General features: G+C 43.9%; 1 protein-coding gene across 1 annotated transcript in view; it reads left to right on the top strand.

Annotated features, from left to right (window-relative positions):
- LOC143007657 (partitioning defective 3 homolog B-like) overlaps positions 1-14,559 on the top strand; it is a gene marked incomplete at its 3' end in the record, with an annotated part of 73,701 nt that overhangs the window by 26,911 nt on the left and 32,231 nt on the right. Inside the window, exons 3-4 of the mRNA XM_076159074.1 lie at positions 4,022-4,175; positions 9,834-9,928. Coding sequence (XP_076015189.1) covers positions 4,022-4,175; positions 9,834-9,928 — 249 coding nt within the window. The remainder of the gene's footprint in view (positions 1-4,021; positions 4,176-9,833; positions 9,929-14,559) is intronic.

The following is a 14,559-nucleotide window of genomic DNA, read 5'->3' on the forward strand; positions in this document are numbered from 1 at the left end:
AGTTAACCCAGAGGGGAAAACAGGGCTGAGCAGGCATATATGCTGATGAAAGGAAAAGGCCAGCTCGTACGTTACACAGCATATAGCAGCTCTCCTGCCTTTGGCTTCATATCAATTCTTTTTGTGATCTGCAGCGTTATTTTTATGGGCGTCACACAGAAATGTGCAAAGCTTTCCATTATTTCTCCAGCTGTATCAAAGAGTTATGTCTCGACATAAAACAGCCTATTTTCACATTGGCATAGAGTCAGAAGGAGCAGGGAGGGAAATGATCGGCCGTATCGACAGAAACCGGTGCCGCAGTTCAAGAGCACAATTTACAAATGGGGAAATATCTCCACATTTGCTCGGTGATAGACATTTAAAGCAGACAGACAGACAGACAGCGGCTCGGAGTCTTTGTGGGAATGTTTAATCTATTACTTCTCTCCTTCTTAGCAGAGAGCCAAGCAGCGTCACACAGACAGATAATAAAGCGCAAAATCATAACACCCCGTCTTCCTCTACAGGCTCTTTTGTTTATGTAACAAAGCTGCATGACACAGTACCAGACGGAACACTTTGAGTTTCCCTGAGATACAGTGTCTGTGGTGAGGAGCTAGGGGGTGCTGTTAGTCTATCCACTCCGTCAGTGTGGGGCTCTGTGTGTCTGTCTCTCTCTCTCTCTCTCTCTCTCTCTCTCTCTCTCTCTCTCTCTCTCCCTTTTTAAGGCACAGTGATTTTGGACCTGGAAGACATATTTATCATATTCATAACCCTGTCACACTTATTTTTTTTTGTATGTAGATCGTTCAAGTTAATTAATAACATTCTTATTCTCTTGTCAAAATGCAGTGAACCCCCCAAAGAAACACTTTGTGTAAAACTACAGGTTGCGATTACACAGACACCTGTACACACACACACACACACACACACACACACACACACACACACACACACACACACAGGTGCCCTCCGGTGAGGCTAAAGTGATGGAGTGCTCATTGTTGAGAGTATTGCTGACTGGAGAAGATGTCAATGTACACAAACACACAGGCGCACTGGCACACACAAACACACACACTTCATAGATCGTTTATGGTAAGTGGTCATGAGTGGAAATCAAAGCTCACCGGTGTACGGATAGCTTAAGCATATTTAAAGAGTGTGTGTTTGTGTTTGAGAGAGTGGGTGCACTGTCTGAGAGCTATCTCTGCGCCCATGCATTTGGCTGATTGGAACATATTATTGATCCACTCTAGACTAATCAATCAGACCCTAATCGACCCGATTAGAAAGAGGATGAACATGGTAACGTGTGTGTGTGTACTGATGCCATGTCATGCACTTAAAACCCTAGCTGCTATTAATCTACCTTTCTAATTTCATCTCATCCTTTAATTTGAATAAGAGGATAGGAACCTGCTAGGTGCTTCCACATCTCCTCAAACACACACACACACACACGCATGCACGCAGGTCCCCGTCTTCCCTGTACATATACAGTTTAGTGGATGGTGGATGCCAGAGAGCACCGCAGCTGTAAAAAGATATGATTGGGATTAATTAGTCAGGCCTCAAACTTCTCAAAGTCTCTCTGCGTAAGTCATTGATCCAGTGAAATGCTTGTTATGGTTGTTGCGGCCCCTTGAGCGCCCTGAATGTTTTTATTCATCACTTTACTTTTTCTGTTATTATCTGTCTCATTTAATTACTTTGCCACTTACATTGCATTAAAGGTTCCCACATTATTCACTTTAATTATATTGTGTACAAATTGCTGCGGCCCGGGTTGAGAACGTGGCGCTGATGACCGTCGCTTTACTTGGGTAATTATTGAATCAGCAAACATAGTAGTACTTACTAGTCGAGTGCATCAACTAATTACTGCCTTTGTACTCTTTTCATTATGAAGTTATGAAATGTACAGTATAGCAGCGGTCACTTAGTTTGAAGTGTTTCATTGTGGCTCGTCGGGTCAAGCGGTTGATTGATTTGAGCTGCCGCGGTTCAGAAAGTCACACATGCTTGCTTACACATACTTCCCTCTAACGTCATCGTGGTCAGGGCAAACCTGTGTAAACCTTCTATTGACCACATGCTATTGATAAGTGAGACAGAGGAGGAGAGCGCGAGGGGAGCACTGGGAGAGAGGAAAACGATTAACTAGCTTTAGAGTTTAACCTCCGGGTTCGTCTGTGTCGTTTTCCCAGCAGGGATTTTTTACATTAAAACAGAAGTAACAGAGTCTGGAGTTCACTAAAATGGGTCATAGACATGTTTTATAAGGCGGCCAAATGAACTCAGCCTGACCCAAAAAGAACTGATAGGTTTTCCAAAAATTGATGCCTATTTTTGTCAGACAGCGACGTGTTTCAGAAAACATCAGGCGCCTCTGTTTGTCCCCTCTACCTCAGCACATCCTCTGCTTTCATCCTCCATCCCTGCAGGTTTCTCATCGAATATTTTGCACCGCTGGACTGAAACCTAACAAATTGTAAAAAGAGAAAGAATAATCAAACTCGTCTCAGTGTAAATGGCCCTGTTTTGAACTTTGTGATGGGTGTGGTCTCTTCTGATAAACATCCTTTCATCCTGACACCCTGGATAGTTTCAACCTGTTGAAGCACACGTTGGTTGTTCAAATAAATCTTTACACTCTGAGCACGGGCAGGAGAGAGGACGCATAGAGTCATGAGATTAAAGTGGGGGAAGGAGCCAGATGCAGAGAAGTGAAATGAAAGGATGGCACAAGAGAGGGAAAACGGAGGTAAACAAGCAAGAACAGAGTGAAAAGATGGCAACAAAGCGAGTCGGATGACGTTCATATCAGAGGAACAAGAGGGGAGACGGAGGCAAGACAATGAGAAAGACAAGTGTTAGACAGATGGAAGAGGGGAGAGTGACAGAACGAGGACGTGTGAGTGTGAGTGGCTCTGGACTGGCTGAACAGTTGGTGAGATATGGATGTGGGAAACAAGGTGTCATCTTCTGGAACGGGATATTATTCTGCTCTCTGCCTGACGAGGTTATGCTGGAAATAAACCACACATATAGACGCACATCGAAAAGAAGCGTGTGCATGGTCTGGACTCATAAACAAGAGCAACCAAACACCACTGATTTATTTTCTGCATCCCAATATGGCTTGCCTATTTTTGGTGTGTGTTACAGCACATATGCATGTTTATCCCCGTGTATATAAATATGGGGAATAAGTTGCAAACTTTTGTGTTTCATCGCCGCAGGAAGCCTCTGGCTTTACTGGCAAAGTCCCCTTTCTGTACTCCTGGCTGCTATAGACACTACACGCACACACACACGCACACAGACACACACAGGTCTATTCAGCCTTTGCATGGAGGCCCCTAGAACAGTGTGTTGACAGGCTGGGCGCGCTATGTTCGGGCTAAATGCAGACTCAGTGCAATAGTCAATAGACAGGGATTCCACTATATAACCCAGTTAGAGCTAGCAAGGTGACACAGACTCAAAGAGTACACACGAATGGAGGCTGCCGTCAAACGGTAGACACACACTGTTGCCGGAATGCTGGGCTCCTTGGATGTCCTCTATAGGGTCCTCATTCACAAGGTAACACGCCGATCTTTTACAAAACCTCTACCTGTACACACACAATTACTCACTCACCAAACGTCTGTGTTGGGTTACAATGCAAAATTCTTCTGTCTTGCTTTCTGTAAATTGCTGGAGCATTTTTGCACTTTTCGTTTTGTTTGGTCTGAGCACACTTGGTGGCGGAGGATGGAGACAAACCTTTGCTGTGACATGTGTAACATTGACCCAATGTGGAGGTTGTGTGTGGGTGTTTGCTAATTTGATTAGACTTGTATCAAAACCGTCCATGATCCTGAGGTTCTAGTTATTTTTTTTTTGGCAAATTGAAAACTTTGAGTGGCTGTAATCGCAGTGAATTGGGAACCGACGTAACTTCTGATACACTCAACTCACACACATACTGTATATGAAACAAGTGGGCAAAAAATGTAAATAAACCAACTGCGTTGTGTTCCTTCAGCTGATGGCGGTGTATGAGGAGCAGGAAGCCCAGCAGAGGGGCGTGGCCAGCCAAAGCCCGGCCCCCAGCCCTGACCTCTACCACTCAGAGCTGTCTGTCTTCCAGCCAATCCCAGGGGGAGAGATTGAAGTCAATTCCTCTGCCCTCAAGTCCAGTGAGTAACTGTTGTCTCTCTCCCTGTGTCTCACCCTCTCTCTCTTTCTCTGTCTCTGTGTCTCTGTGTCTCTGTTCTCAAGTAAATTCCGTTATAGCATTATGGAAACTCAAGGAAAGTAAGCTACAAAAATTGAAACCGACACATACACGCAGAGGAATGAAGTGATGCCCACATGATCCTTAAATGAAAAGCTTGTCTTGTCAGCAGACTGTATCGGGGAAAAGAGTATAAAAAAACAAAAAGGATTTCATAATTGGATTCCATCATAAAAATTGAATGAATGTGTCTGTTTTGACAACACGAGTCAAAACACATTGCCCCGATGCTTGATGCATGTAGGCTGAAGCACTGTGCCTCAGATGACGGATCTGTCCAGAACATATTCACTCTGACAGCCGCGACTGCTCGGTGTTAGACTCCTGCTGCCTCTAAGGGACCAAATCCTCTTTGATATATTCCAGTATTTCCTCCTGCATCCACTCTGCTGGCAGGTTATAATGCAGCGGCAGAGAGATTCAGTGACACACCGTCTAAATGCTGTTTCATGGGATTATTCTGACCTCACAAAAGGAATCCACGGGGGAACCGCTGATATTACCTGCTAGGTGTGACCAGTAGGTCAGTGCATGATGGGAACGGGTCAATGCTACAAGTGATGTTAAACATAAAACAGGCTCGCCGTAATGCGCTCGGGCTTTGATGTTGACTGTGACCGTCAGGCTACGTCGGCGAAGCTTAGCGCTGCTGTTCTCCAATTCCTTTTGGTCGTGATGGACGGATGAATGGGTAATGGTAAAAATAAAGTTATCAACTGTATTCAGGGAGTTTTAAACATGATGGGGACAATGTGTTGACATTAACAAAGTGCAAACAAAGTGGAGGTCTAACAGGGATATTCTCCTGGACATAAATGAAAACAGAACAGGGGGCGGCTGACATGTTAAGCGTTTGTGCCTGAGAGTGAGAAAGGGAGCAAGAAAAAGAAACAGAATCACAAGTAGAAGCAGAAGAAAGACAAGACAGGAAGTGCATGTGTTCTGTCAGGCGGCAGAGGGAATGGCGATATCTGCGTCTGGTTACTGTTACCTGGGCCAGACCGATCCAAAACACCGTTCCTCTCTCTCTCACTCTCTCTCTCTCTCTCTCTCCCTGTTGCTCTGTTTCTTTCTTCTCCTCTCCGCGCTCTCTTCCCTCCCTCCCTTCCGTCATCTCTCGTCTGTCTTATGTCAGATCAAAGTGCAGAGGTGCTGCTAAAGTGAGTGCCAGAGGTTCTCACAGCGGTCAGAGTAACGTGTTCACATTTCATTTAGTCTTAACCTAACGAACCGTACGGGTGAAGGAATGTGTGTACCTACTGCTGTGTGTCTCTCTGTGTGTGTGTCTGTCTGTGCTCTTACACCTCACTTGCAATTTGCTTTCACCATCTGCCAATTAACACATTACAGCATTGATACATTATGAATAGATGCTACAACTGCTCTGTGGCACACTTTTTACTCTCATTCCAGTCGAACATTTGGCATTTAAACACAATCTGTCATGGTTGTTCTCTAAATGTCATTAATATGTCATTGACAAACGACTTGCTTTAATGCTTGTCGCCGCTACCTCGTACATTCTTTGTTCGCCGCTTCCTACCGGCGCAATACATTGTTTCCTTTTCCTGGTGTATATCATTGAGAATGAGCGTGAAGCGTGTGGAGGAAGTATAGTTGCTTGAGATCTTTCACTCTGGATCAAACACAAACACAAAAGTAACTGCTGATCCACTCAATAAGATTCCTTCCTCCTGTTCCACCAGCATTGGATTAATCTCACTACAATCTGTTAGAGTAAAAAAAGCGTAAATCTGCTGTCTAACTTCTAATAACAGAAACAACAGGAGTGGAATTTGAGATTGTTTGACCTCGCTCAGGCAAGATGGGCCTTAGCGATATGATCCACACACTGCCCAGGCAGGAAGTTGAGTCTGTTTCAGTTTGGTGGCCTGTCAGAAGAGATTACTGATAATGGGTGACTGTCACGAGAGATTAGAGGTAACAGCTCTGGAGACGATCACTGTCAGTGTGAGGTCACGTTTAGGCCGCCATTTCTCTACGGCCGTTACCACGAGGACGATCTCACTCGCTGCTCCAGTCCCAGTCTGTCTTCCAAATCTGTCCTTCTCTGCTAAATTTGTTAGAATTGTGGTGATAGTGTGAGGGCTTGGGGTTAAATATGACCCCAAGTGTGCCGGTCTCCACCCTCCTTATGGTCCTGATGATGTCACACTGCACTGATTTGCTCAAGTGTGTGTTAGCATTATAGCCGCTCAGAATAATTGACACCTTAGGTAACAGCGAGACACGCCCATATCACAAGAGGGTCACGAGAGACACGCCCACAGCATAGATAGGCCCCACATCAAAACAGGCAAACCCACCCCCACATCAGGAGACACACACCCACAAGAGAGAGACGCAACCAAATTATAGGAGACACACGTCCACATCAGGATGGGCATACCCACGAATCCACAATGAAGAGAAGGGACACACCCAGACCACGGTAGACACACCCAGACCCACACAGGCGAGTCATTGGGGAAGACACCCCCACCCAGAGACACACTACCCACGGCAGAGAGAGACACCAGGACAGACACGATGGCTCACGTGAATGCTGTTTGCTTGAAGCCCTTAAGTGTCTCATCTGATATTGGACATCTTGTATTGTCCTCCTTTGCTTTTCATCACATCTCACCATATTTGTTATATTTTGCCCCTTTGTATCCCCGCTCATTATCCTCCCCCCCCTTCCATGTCCCCCTTGCTTTTATCCGTAACGCGCTCCTCCCTCTTCTCACCGTTTTTATCTCCTTTGTCCTCCGTCCATTTGCCCCCTCTCATTCGCTCTCTCTCTCAAAGGAGGGCTTGATTAGGGGTTCAGTGTAATCCATACCCCCAGCCAGCCTTAAGAGCACCAAGGGTCCATTTTATGACAATCAATATATGACCCTACAAATATCATTTGGCATGTGTTGGGAGTAGTGTGCTGATCTACGGCTCCCTCCACCCTCCCCTCCGCCCGTCCTTCCCCCTTTTCCCACTGGAACCATAATGGCTAACATGACACGGCTCTTAATGTATATATTGATTGATGGGTCCTGTGAGTGGCGGATGGTGGATTTTTGGGATAGCCAGTTTAACATACAGATCATGATGATAATACCTCGGGTTATGAATGTTGTTCATTTGCATAGCTTTTTTGCAGTGTTGACTTTTCTGTCTCCCTTTAACGATTCCTCCTAGCTCCCATCAACGGCAGACAGTAGTGTGGCGTGTTTCATCCATCAGCTTCTGTTAAATGATGATTTTATGCAGTGGGCTGATGAGATGTGAAAGGAGAGACACTGTCATACGTTATCTACACACACACACACACACACACACCAGCGCACACACCAAAACCAGCCACTTGTGGGCCATTTGGGCCCGTACACTGGCGCGCTCACTGAGGGGATATGGAAAGACGGATCGTACATTAACTCCTCCTGCACTCCAGCTTTCAGATCGGCTCCTTACAAAACGTAATGAACACACGCAGTGGCGCACGCACGCACGCACACACACACACACACACATCTATAAACACTCAGGAATTAGCTTTCTGATGATATTACATTGTGAGGTGCGGATACAAGCGCACACTGGCATAAATGTCTCAGGCAGTGCCGGCTGATGAGCTCGCATGAGTAAAAGAGGTTGTTATGAAGCCATTAGTTTTAATTCACTTTGCAAATATTTGAAGTATATCTAATGGGCAATTTTAAGCCTGCATTAAAATCTTTGTCTCCATCTGAGTTTCCATGGAGCTGTCAATGTGTGCTTATTAGTGCATTTTTTACAAAGTCGAGGCTGCCTAGAGACAGTGAAGCAATGAAAAAACAGGCGTTTACGTAGAGAAGAACACCTTCACACACGCCACACACACAAATCAAATAGTTTCTCTATTGAATTCCTCACACTCTTTAAAAACATCTTGAGAAAAGTTTGTCTTTGTCGATTCTCAAATGTCACGATATATATACACAAAGGAAAGGGAATATATTATAAGCAGCTTTGTCTTTGATTGGTCCTTTTTACTGCCGATGTCATCATGTCGCTTTTGTGAATTTGGACACACACACACACACACACATCCAGTCAGTGTTTGGCCAACGTCCCTGTTTCAAAGTCTGTGGGTGTTTGCAGCTCAGGCCCAGACGCAGCTGGCCAATCACAACAGAGCTGGCTGTTTGGGAGTGAGCCTTAAAGTGAAGGTTCCTCAAATGGCTTGTTTTCACTCCTGTGCACGGTGAAGAACGAGACACTGTTTTTCTGCGTATTAAAGCGTTAAAGCTTTCAACATGGATCCCAAGTCAAATGAAACCTTATTGAATGATCATATGTCCTCTGTAGGAAGAACTTACACTCATACTCTGCTCCTCCATAGCTTATTCAACAAAAGGCTTTATATCCGGAGAAATTAGCTTCAGTCCGTGCGTTACTTCACTCTGTTGAATGACGTGGTGTTCTTGCCTCTTTGTGAGCGCTCACTTCCACTCGTCTCACAGATGTTTTCCACAGGCACATTGTGATGACCGGCTGGAAACTCATTTTGTCGACCTAATAATGTAAAATACCTTATCATCTCTCTTCTTTCTTACTACATTTTCACATGCATGGATCACAGACATTCACGCTCTTTTCCAGCTGTGTGGCATGATGAGCTCAGGGTCCATATCTTATTATAGGGTAGAATATTATTAAACATTATGTTGTTAAACTGACTCCGTCACAATGACATCAGCACATTCAAGACATTAAACTCTAATATGAGTGTGTAGCTTTTTAAACAGTGGAGATCAGTGGATGTTTTCAACTTTTAACCTACTCATTTTCCTTTGTTCTTGCTTTTCATTCTTAATTTTTGTGTGTGCTTTTGAGTATATTGTTTTAACATCTTTACTATAGGCAACATTAGTCCTTGAGATGAACTGAAAGGTTCTGCTGAGTTCCTTGATGTAGTCTCCAGCAGGGGGCTGTATTAAGTCCCGTTCAGATTATGTGAAGCAAAGACTGAAGCAAATCTTTGGACCTGTGGAAATGTTGCAAAGTTGAGAACCTCGAGGGGGAAATATTACAGAAAAATAGGCCTAATTTTACATTACATTTAATTAACAGTTCATTCATTCAAACTCTCCATCAGATACAGTATATCAAATCCATCGAGTGCTATTACAGCGAATAGAAATGAATCTATACTCTGTAAGATTTCCCCGATGCAGGCACAGAGAGATAATCAGGCAAATGACCTCTAATGTGGTGTTCACAATATGATGTCACCAAAGAGATCAAGGTCTCCTAAGTGTCATTTAGGGTCACAGTGCAGTTGACAGTGTGAAACCACTTAGAACTCAATGTCAGGATGGTATTGTGAGTATCTGAAAGCCTTCTTAATGCCGTATCCCTTATCTAAGTGAGGCTCTGCCATCATATACCTCCTCATTTTGTAGTTTTGTAAATTTATAAAATAGCTTGAGTATAATATTGGAGAGCAGCTGCAGATACTTGTAATGATGATGGCTGCTTCCGCAATTCATGTGTGTGTATGTTCTGTATCTTTGCATCTCAGACACCCCCCTGCTGGTGAGAAGCAGCAGTGATTCAGCCCTCGGCCCCCAGCCATCAGAGACTGAGCCGTCCCTCACTGAGGACTCCACTGTGCTGGTAAGATACCAAGGCTCTTAGCCACACAATCACATGTGACATACTGTATGTTGTACGTGTACTGCCTAGGGGTGGGGGGGGGGGGCGTCATTTTGGTCAGTTTTGGTCCTGTAAGTGAAGAGCACTTAACACCCCAGACCATTGATATTTCATGCCAATTAAAAACGTGAAAATGCCAAATGTAATCAAATGTCAGCGTAATTATGCTTGTAATTTTAACTTGAAGTGGAAGCATTTTTCTCTTCCCTTTGTTGCCTTAGGTTACATATGAATGGTGTCTGTGCGTGTTTGTGTGTGTGTGTTTAAGTGTTGGGGGGGTGATTGAGTGGTGGTAGTGGTGTCTTCATGCTCTTTCTTAACCATGCTTTGTCACATCAAGCTCCACTAACAAAGACGGATGACTATTTTCCGCTTTTCTCTCTTCTCATCTGTCCGCTCCCCTTCCCCACAGGGCAAAGGGCAAACTTTTGCTCCTTTCTTCCCCCCCACCTAATTTGTTCCCCTCCTCCCTATTCTACTCCTCTTCATCTTTGTCTTCTTTAAATGGTAAATACCAGCCAGAAACACGGTGTGTTCTGAGTCAGTGTGTCATTAAATCCTGTGTGAAAATGACATGTTTGTCATTTCTCTCCCTTGCTCCTCATCCTTTCCTCTGCCGTTTCCTCTCTGGCTCTGTCTCACTGTCTTATTTTCTATGGAACTGCTTGGGGCCAGATATTATGAAGTGTTCTCAATTATTAACAAATGATTGCTTATTGTTACAAGCATCAAGCTTCCTTACTCAAATTGTCTCTTAAAAACATTCCATCCCATTTTGTCAGCTTTAACATCCACCATTAAATACACTGAAATCTTATCTATTCTCACAATTAACGCTATACAAACACATAATTCCTTACTCTTGAGTAACCCACAATTTCTATGACCACACTGTAACACAACGCCAGGAACTGTATGTAGCAAACACACTCCCTCTAGACACCCAGTTGGACACAAGCAAAGCCTTAAAGTCAGCCAATCCCTCTGAGTTCCCCAGCGTTGAGCCCTGTTCCTCTGAGACGGCTCACTGGACAAACAAGTGCTTTTAGCCACCCTGCACTCCCTGTGGAGCTACCTGTTTGGAACACACAGATCTTTTGGGGAATGAGGTCGTTTCTCAGAGGTGGTAAATCTCTGATTAATGTTGCCATGGCTGAGGAACATAGGTCTTGTTTTTTGAAAGAGAGAGTGAGATGAAGAAGAAAAGAAGAAGGAAGAAGACATGTTAGGCACACAGAAGGTATCGGTTCTGGAATAGGATATTTAATGTCTGCAGTTTTGTTTGCTCCGTGTCAGAATATCATGATGAACTTCCCTTAGATTTACCCGAGCACACCTTTCACTTGCGTCTTAGCTCGGTTTTCACTGCACTTCATCACTCCTCTGCCTGTCCTGATGAAATATTACTGGGTGTCGGTTACACAGTAGGCCTGTCCAGTGTGTGTGTGTGTGTGTGTGTGTGTGTGTGTGTGTGTGTGTGCGTGGATGGGTCCTTGCTGCTTTGCCTGCATGCCTGCATGCATAGATGTTAACCAAACTACAGCAGCTGTGGATGAAGTCTCCTTTTAAGGCAGCTTATGTTGGCTCCTTGCGTTTCTTTGTGTCTCATTTAAAGCATAATAGCACAGCTTTGTCTAAATCAACAATTCTCCCTTTTTCCCTGGGGACCCATATTTTCCTCTCCAACTGTAACTAATACCATAAGCTTTTGTGCTGCTTTCTGAACAACTACTACATTGGACATTACTGCTAAGTGAAACAGAATATTCCAACTCGGCCTCTGTACAAGTTTCAGCTTTGTATCGGCAAACGTTTCGATCCACGGCTTTGTTTTGGAGCTTTCTTCACATTCATTCCCACAAAACAGCATTTAACCATGTAAGTATTAGCCAAAGTATTGTTCATCTGGATGTTTTAACTGCAAATGACTCCCACACAACACATAATCACTGCAATATTTATCCTTCCATTAAAGTAACGCATGGAATGGATTTAGCTTAAGAGATGACAATAAAGACGCAAGCAGTGGCGCTGATGCTTGCAGTAAACATCCCACCTGATGCAGTCTTATCCGGATTGTACCGACTTGACTTTACCAGCGCATAATAGACTGTTTGTCATGATTGCACTGTCCTGATGCTAGTCAGCATGTAAGGAACCCAGGAATAAAAATGAGTCCAGACAGTCATTTTGTACATGAATAGCTCCAATTAAACTTACAGCGGTTTGAAGTTTAGTGGCAATCTGTGGAGAGGCCGCTGAGATTCTTTTGTGTTGCCTGAGTCTTTTTATCATTATAACTAGACTCCCAGTCCAAGCAGGCGTCATGAAGATCTCTGAATGATTGTTGACGGATGGCAACACCGTCGACTGCTTAGCCGCTCATCACTTCATCATTGTTTCTACTCATTTAAATGCATTTGTCTTAACAGCAAATTGATTCGACTATCTCTTAAAATGTTGAATCAGCTCAGGGACATGTCACCAGTGGGCTTAAATCAGATTTCATCAGTGGGAGGCGCTGCAGAGAAACAATGTTTTCCGCAAAGCAGGCATCCGTCCGCAGATTCCTATCAGATTCCATTAAGGGTTTCAAACAATTCTACAACAAAGTGTTTTTGTTTTTTTGAACAGTAGCATAGGACGCTACAAGGCTTGCCAGTTGTCTCGCACTGGATTGTCCCTTGTGGTCTCGTAAGTATTTACTAGGCCTCTATAAAGTGTATATTAACCCGACTTCCACAGCCTTATCCATAGCGACACAGTTAGGTAATTGATTATATTATGTCCGCTCCGACACGACAGCAGCTATTTGCTAACGGGGGAGTGAAGTGGAAGATGAGGGGCGGAGAGCCAGGACGTTCTCAGTCTGGAGTAATTACGCGGTTTAGTCCAGCCGTCACGTAAATGTCAGAAATCCTTCTCTGCTATTTTCTCTGCCCGTCTCTTTCTTGATCGCCCCTCACACTCGGCGGTCTGCTCTTTCCTCCCTCTCTCACCTGTGTGCCCGCTAACTACCACACCGGTGGCTGCAAATAAACTTAAGTCCCTCTCTCTGTGCTTCCACATTCATAGTTTCCTGCCAGTGCCACAGTCTTTACTTTTACTGTCTCCTTCTCTCTCTTTCTCTGTCCCTGACACACACACATGAACAATCATAGGTCTGTCTTCTCTCAGCCAGGTTCAGATAGAGGTAATGGCTCTGTGTAATTGTTTAAATTGTCACTTGGCCTTTTCTGGTGAGAGCTGCGGTGGAAGGAGAGCACTCTCCACGCTGGAACTCTCTGTCTTCCTCTTTCGCTTTGTCTTTTCTCCCAGTCTGTCTTCTCACTTTATTTAATTTCTATTCAGAGAGATTTACAGGTGCAGCGCTTCCGTTCCAAATGCCAGGCACACATGAGTACAGTGAGACACAATATCTCTCTCACCTTCTATCTCTATCCAACCCTCACCCCTCTCACCTTCTATCTCACATCTGTCCTCCCCCACTCTCTCACTGTCTCTCTTTCCCTCTTTCTATCTCTCTCTCTCTCTCTCTCTCTAGCTCTCTAGCTCTCTCTCTCTCTAGCTCTCGCTCTTTCCTTCTCACACACACACAGGGGTGCAGGTTAGTTGGGATGTGTTAATCAGGCTGGGACTAATTTTCTCTTGCCAGGAATACTACAGGGACTAATAAGGCAACACAGCGCTTATTTATCACTGTACCACTGATTTGTGTGTGTGTGTGTGTGCTTTTCTTTGACTCAATGTTTTTCCCCTAATACCTTTGAGCTCTTCCCGCAACGATTTACTGATTATGTCCAATGATTCTGATTCTAAGTGCATAATGCAGTAACTAAAGAAGGATTTCTGTCTCCTCCTAGCATTCTGTTGTAAATGCTTGAAGGAGTTACTGTAGTCTTTGCACTTAGTTTATGGTTTATGTTTATCTATTCTTACTTTACATTACATATCAAGCTTCTATTGTGCCATTCATCATTCATACATTTCTATTCATCTTATGAAGTAAATTAAGTTTAACCTTAACATGCTCGAGTAAATTGGCCAAAACTAAATCATATCAGATTTGAATCATGTAAATGTAACGCGTCTTAAACTTCCCCATTTTGTAACTTAAAAACACAAACTGTTCACTAACTGCATTTACGGTATTACTGCACTTTGGAACTTTTTAACAAATTAAGTTATCCAATCATTTGATGAGTTTTGTGTGTTAGATCCCTGACAAGCTATTTATCAGAAAACATTCAGATCATCATTCATGCATACAGAGAGCCCTTCCACCATCCACTTACCACACACACACACACACACACACACACACACACACACACACACACACCATTTCCAACATGCATTCCCATCCATTCATCATGCTTGCCCCGGCAGCGTTTTCAGGGGAACACTTAGCTTGATTGGTTATTCAGTAATTAGTAATATCACTAATAGTTCACTGTTTTTTATCCACTTTCAGCATTTATTAGATTGGCCTACAAAGACTAAACGCGAGCATCCCATTTATTATAGCTGTAATTATTCAAGGTGGGATTATCCATCATTGAGTTAAAATGGAAAAATGGACTTCTGTGTCG

Source organism: Genypterus blacodes, unplaced genomic scaffold, assembly GCF_046128005.1.
Source record: "Genypterus blacodes isolate CSIRO-AG114 ecotype Tasmania unplaced genomic scaffold, CSIRO-AGI_Gbla_v1 ptg000093l_1, whole genome shotgun sequence".
In the NCBI taxonomy this organism is placed as follows: Eukaryota; Metazoa; Chordata; class Actinopteri; order Ophidiiformes; family Ophidiidae; genus Genypterus; species Genypterus blacodes.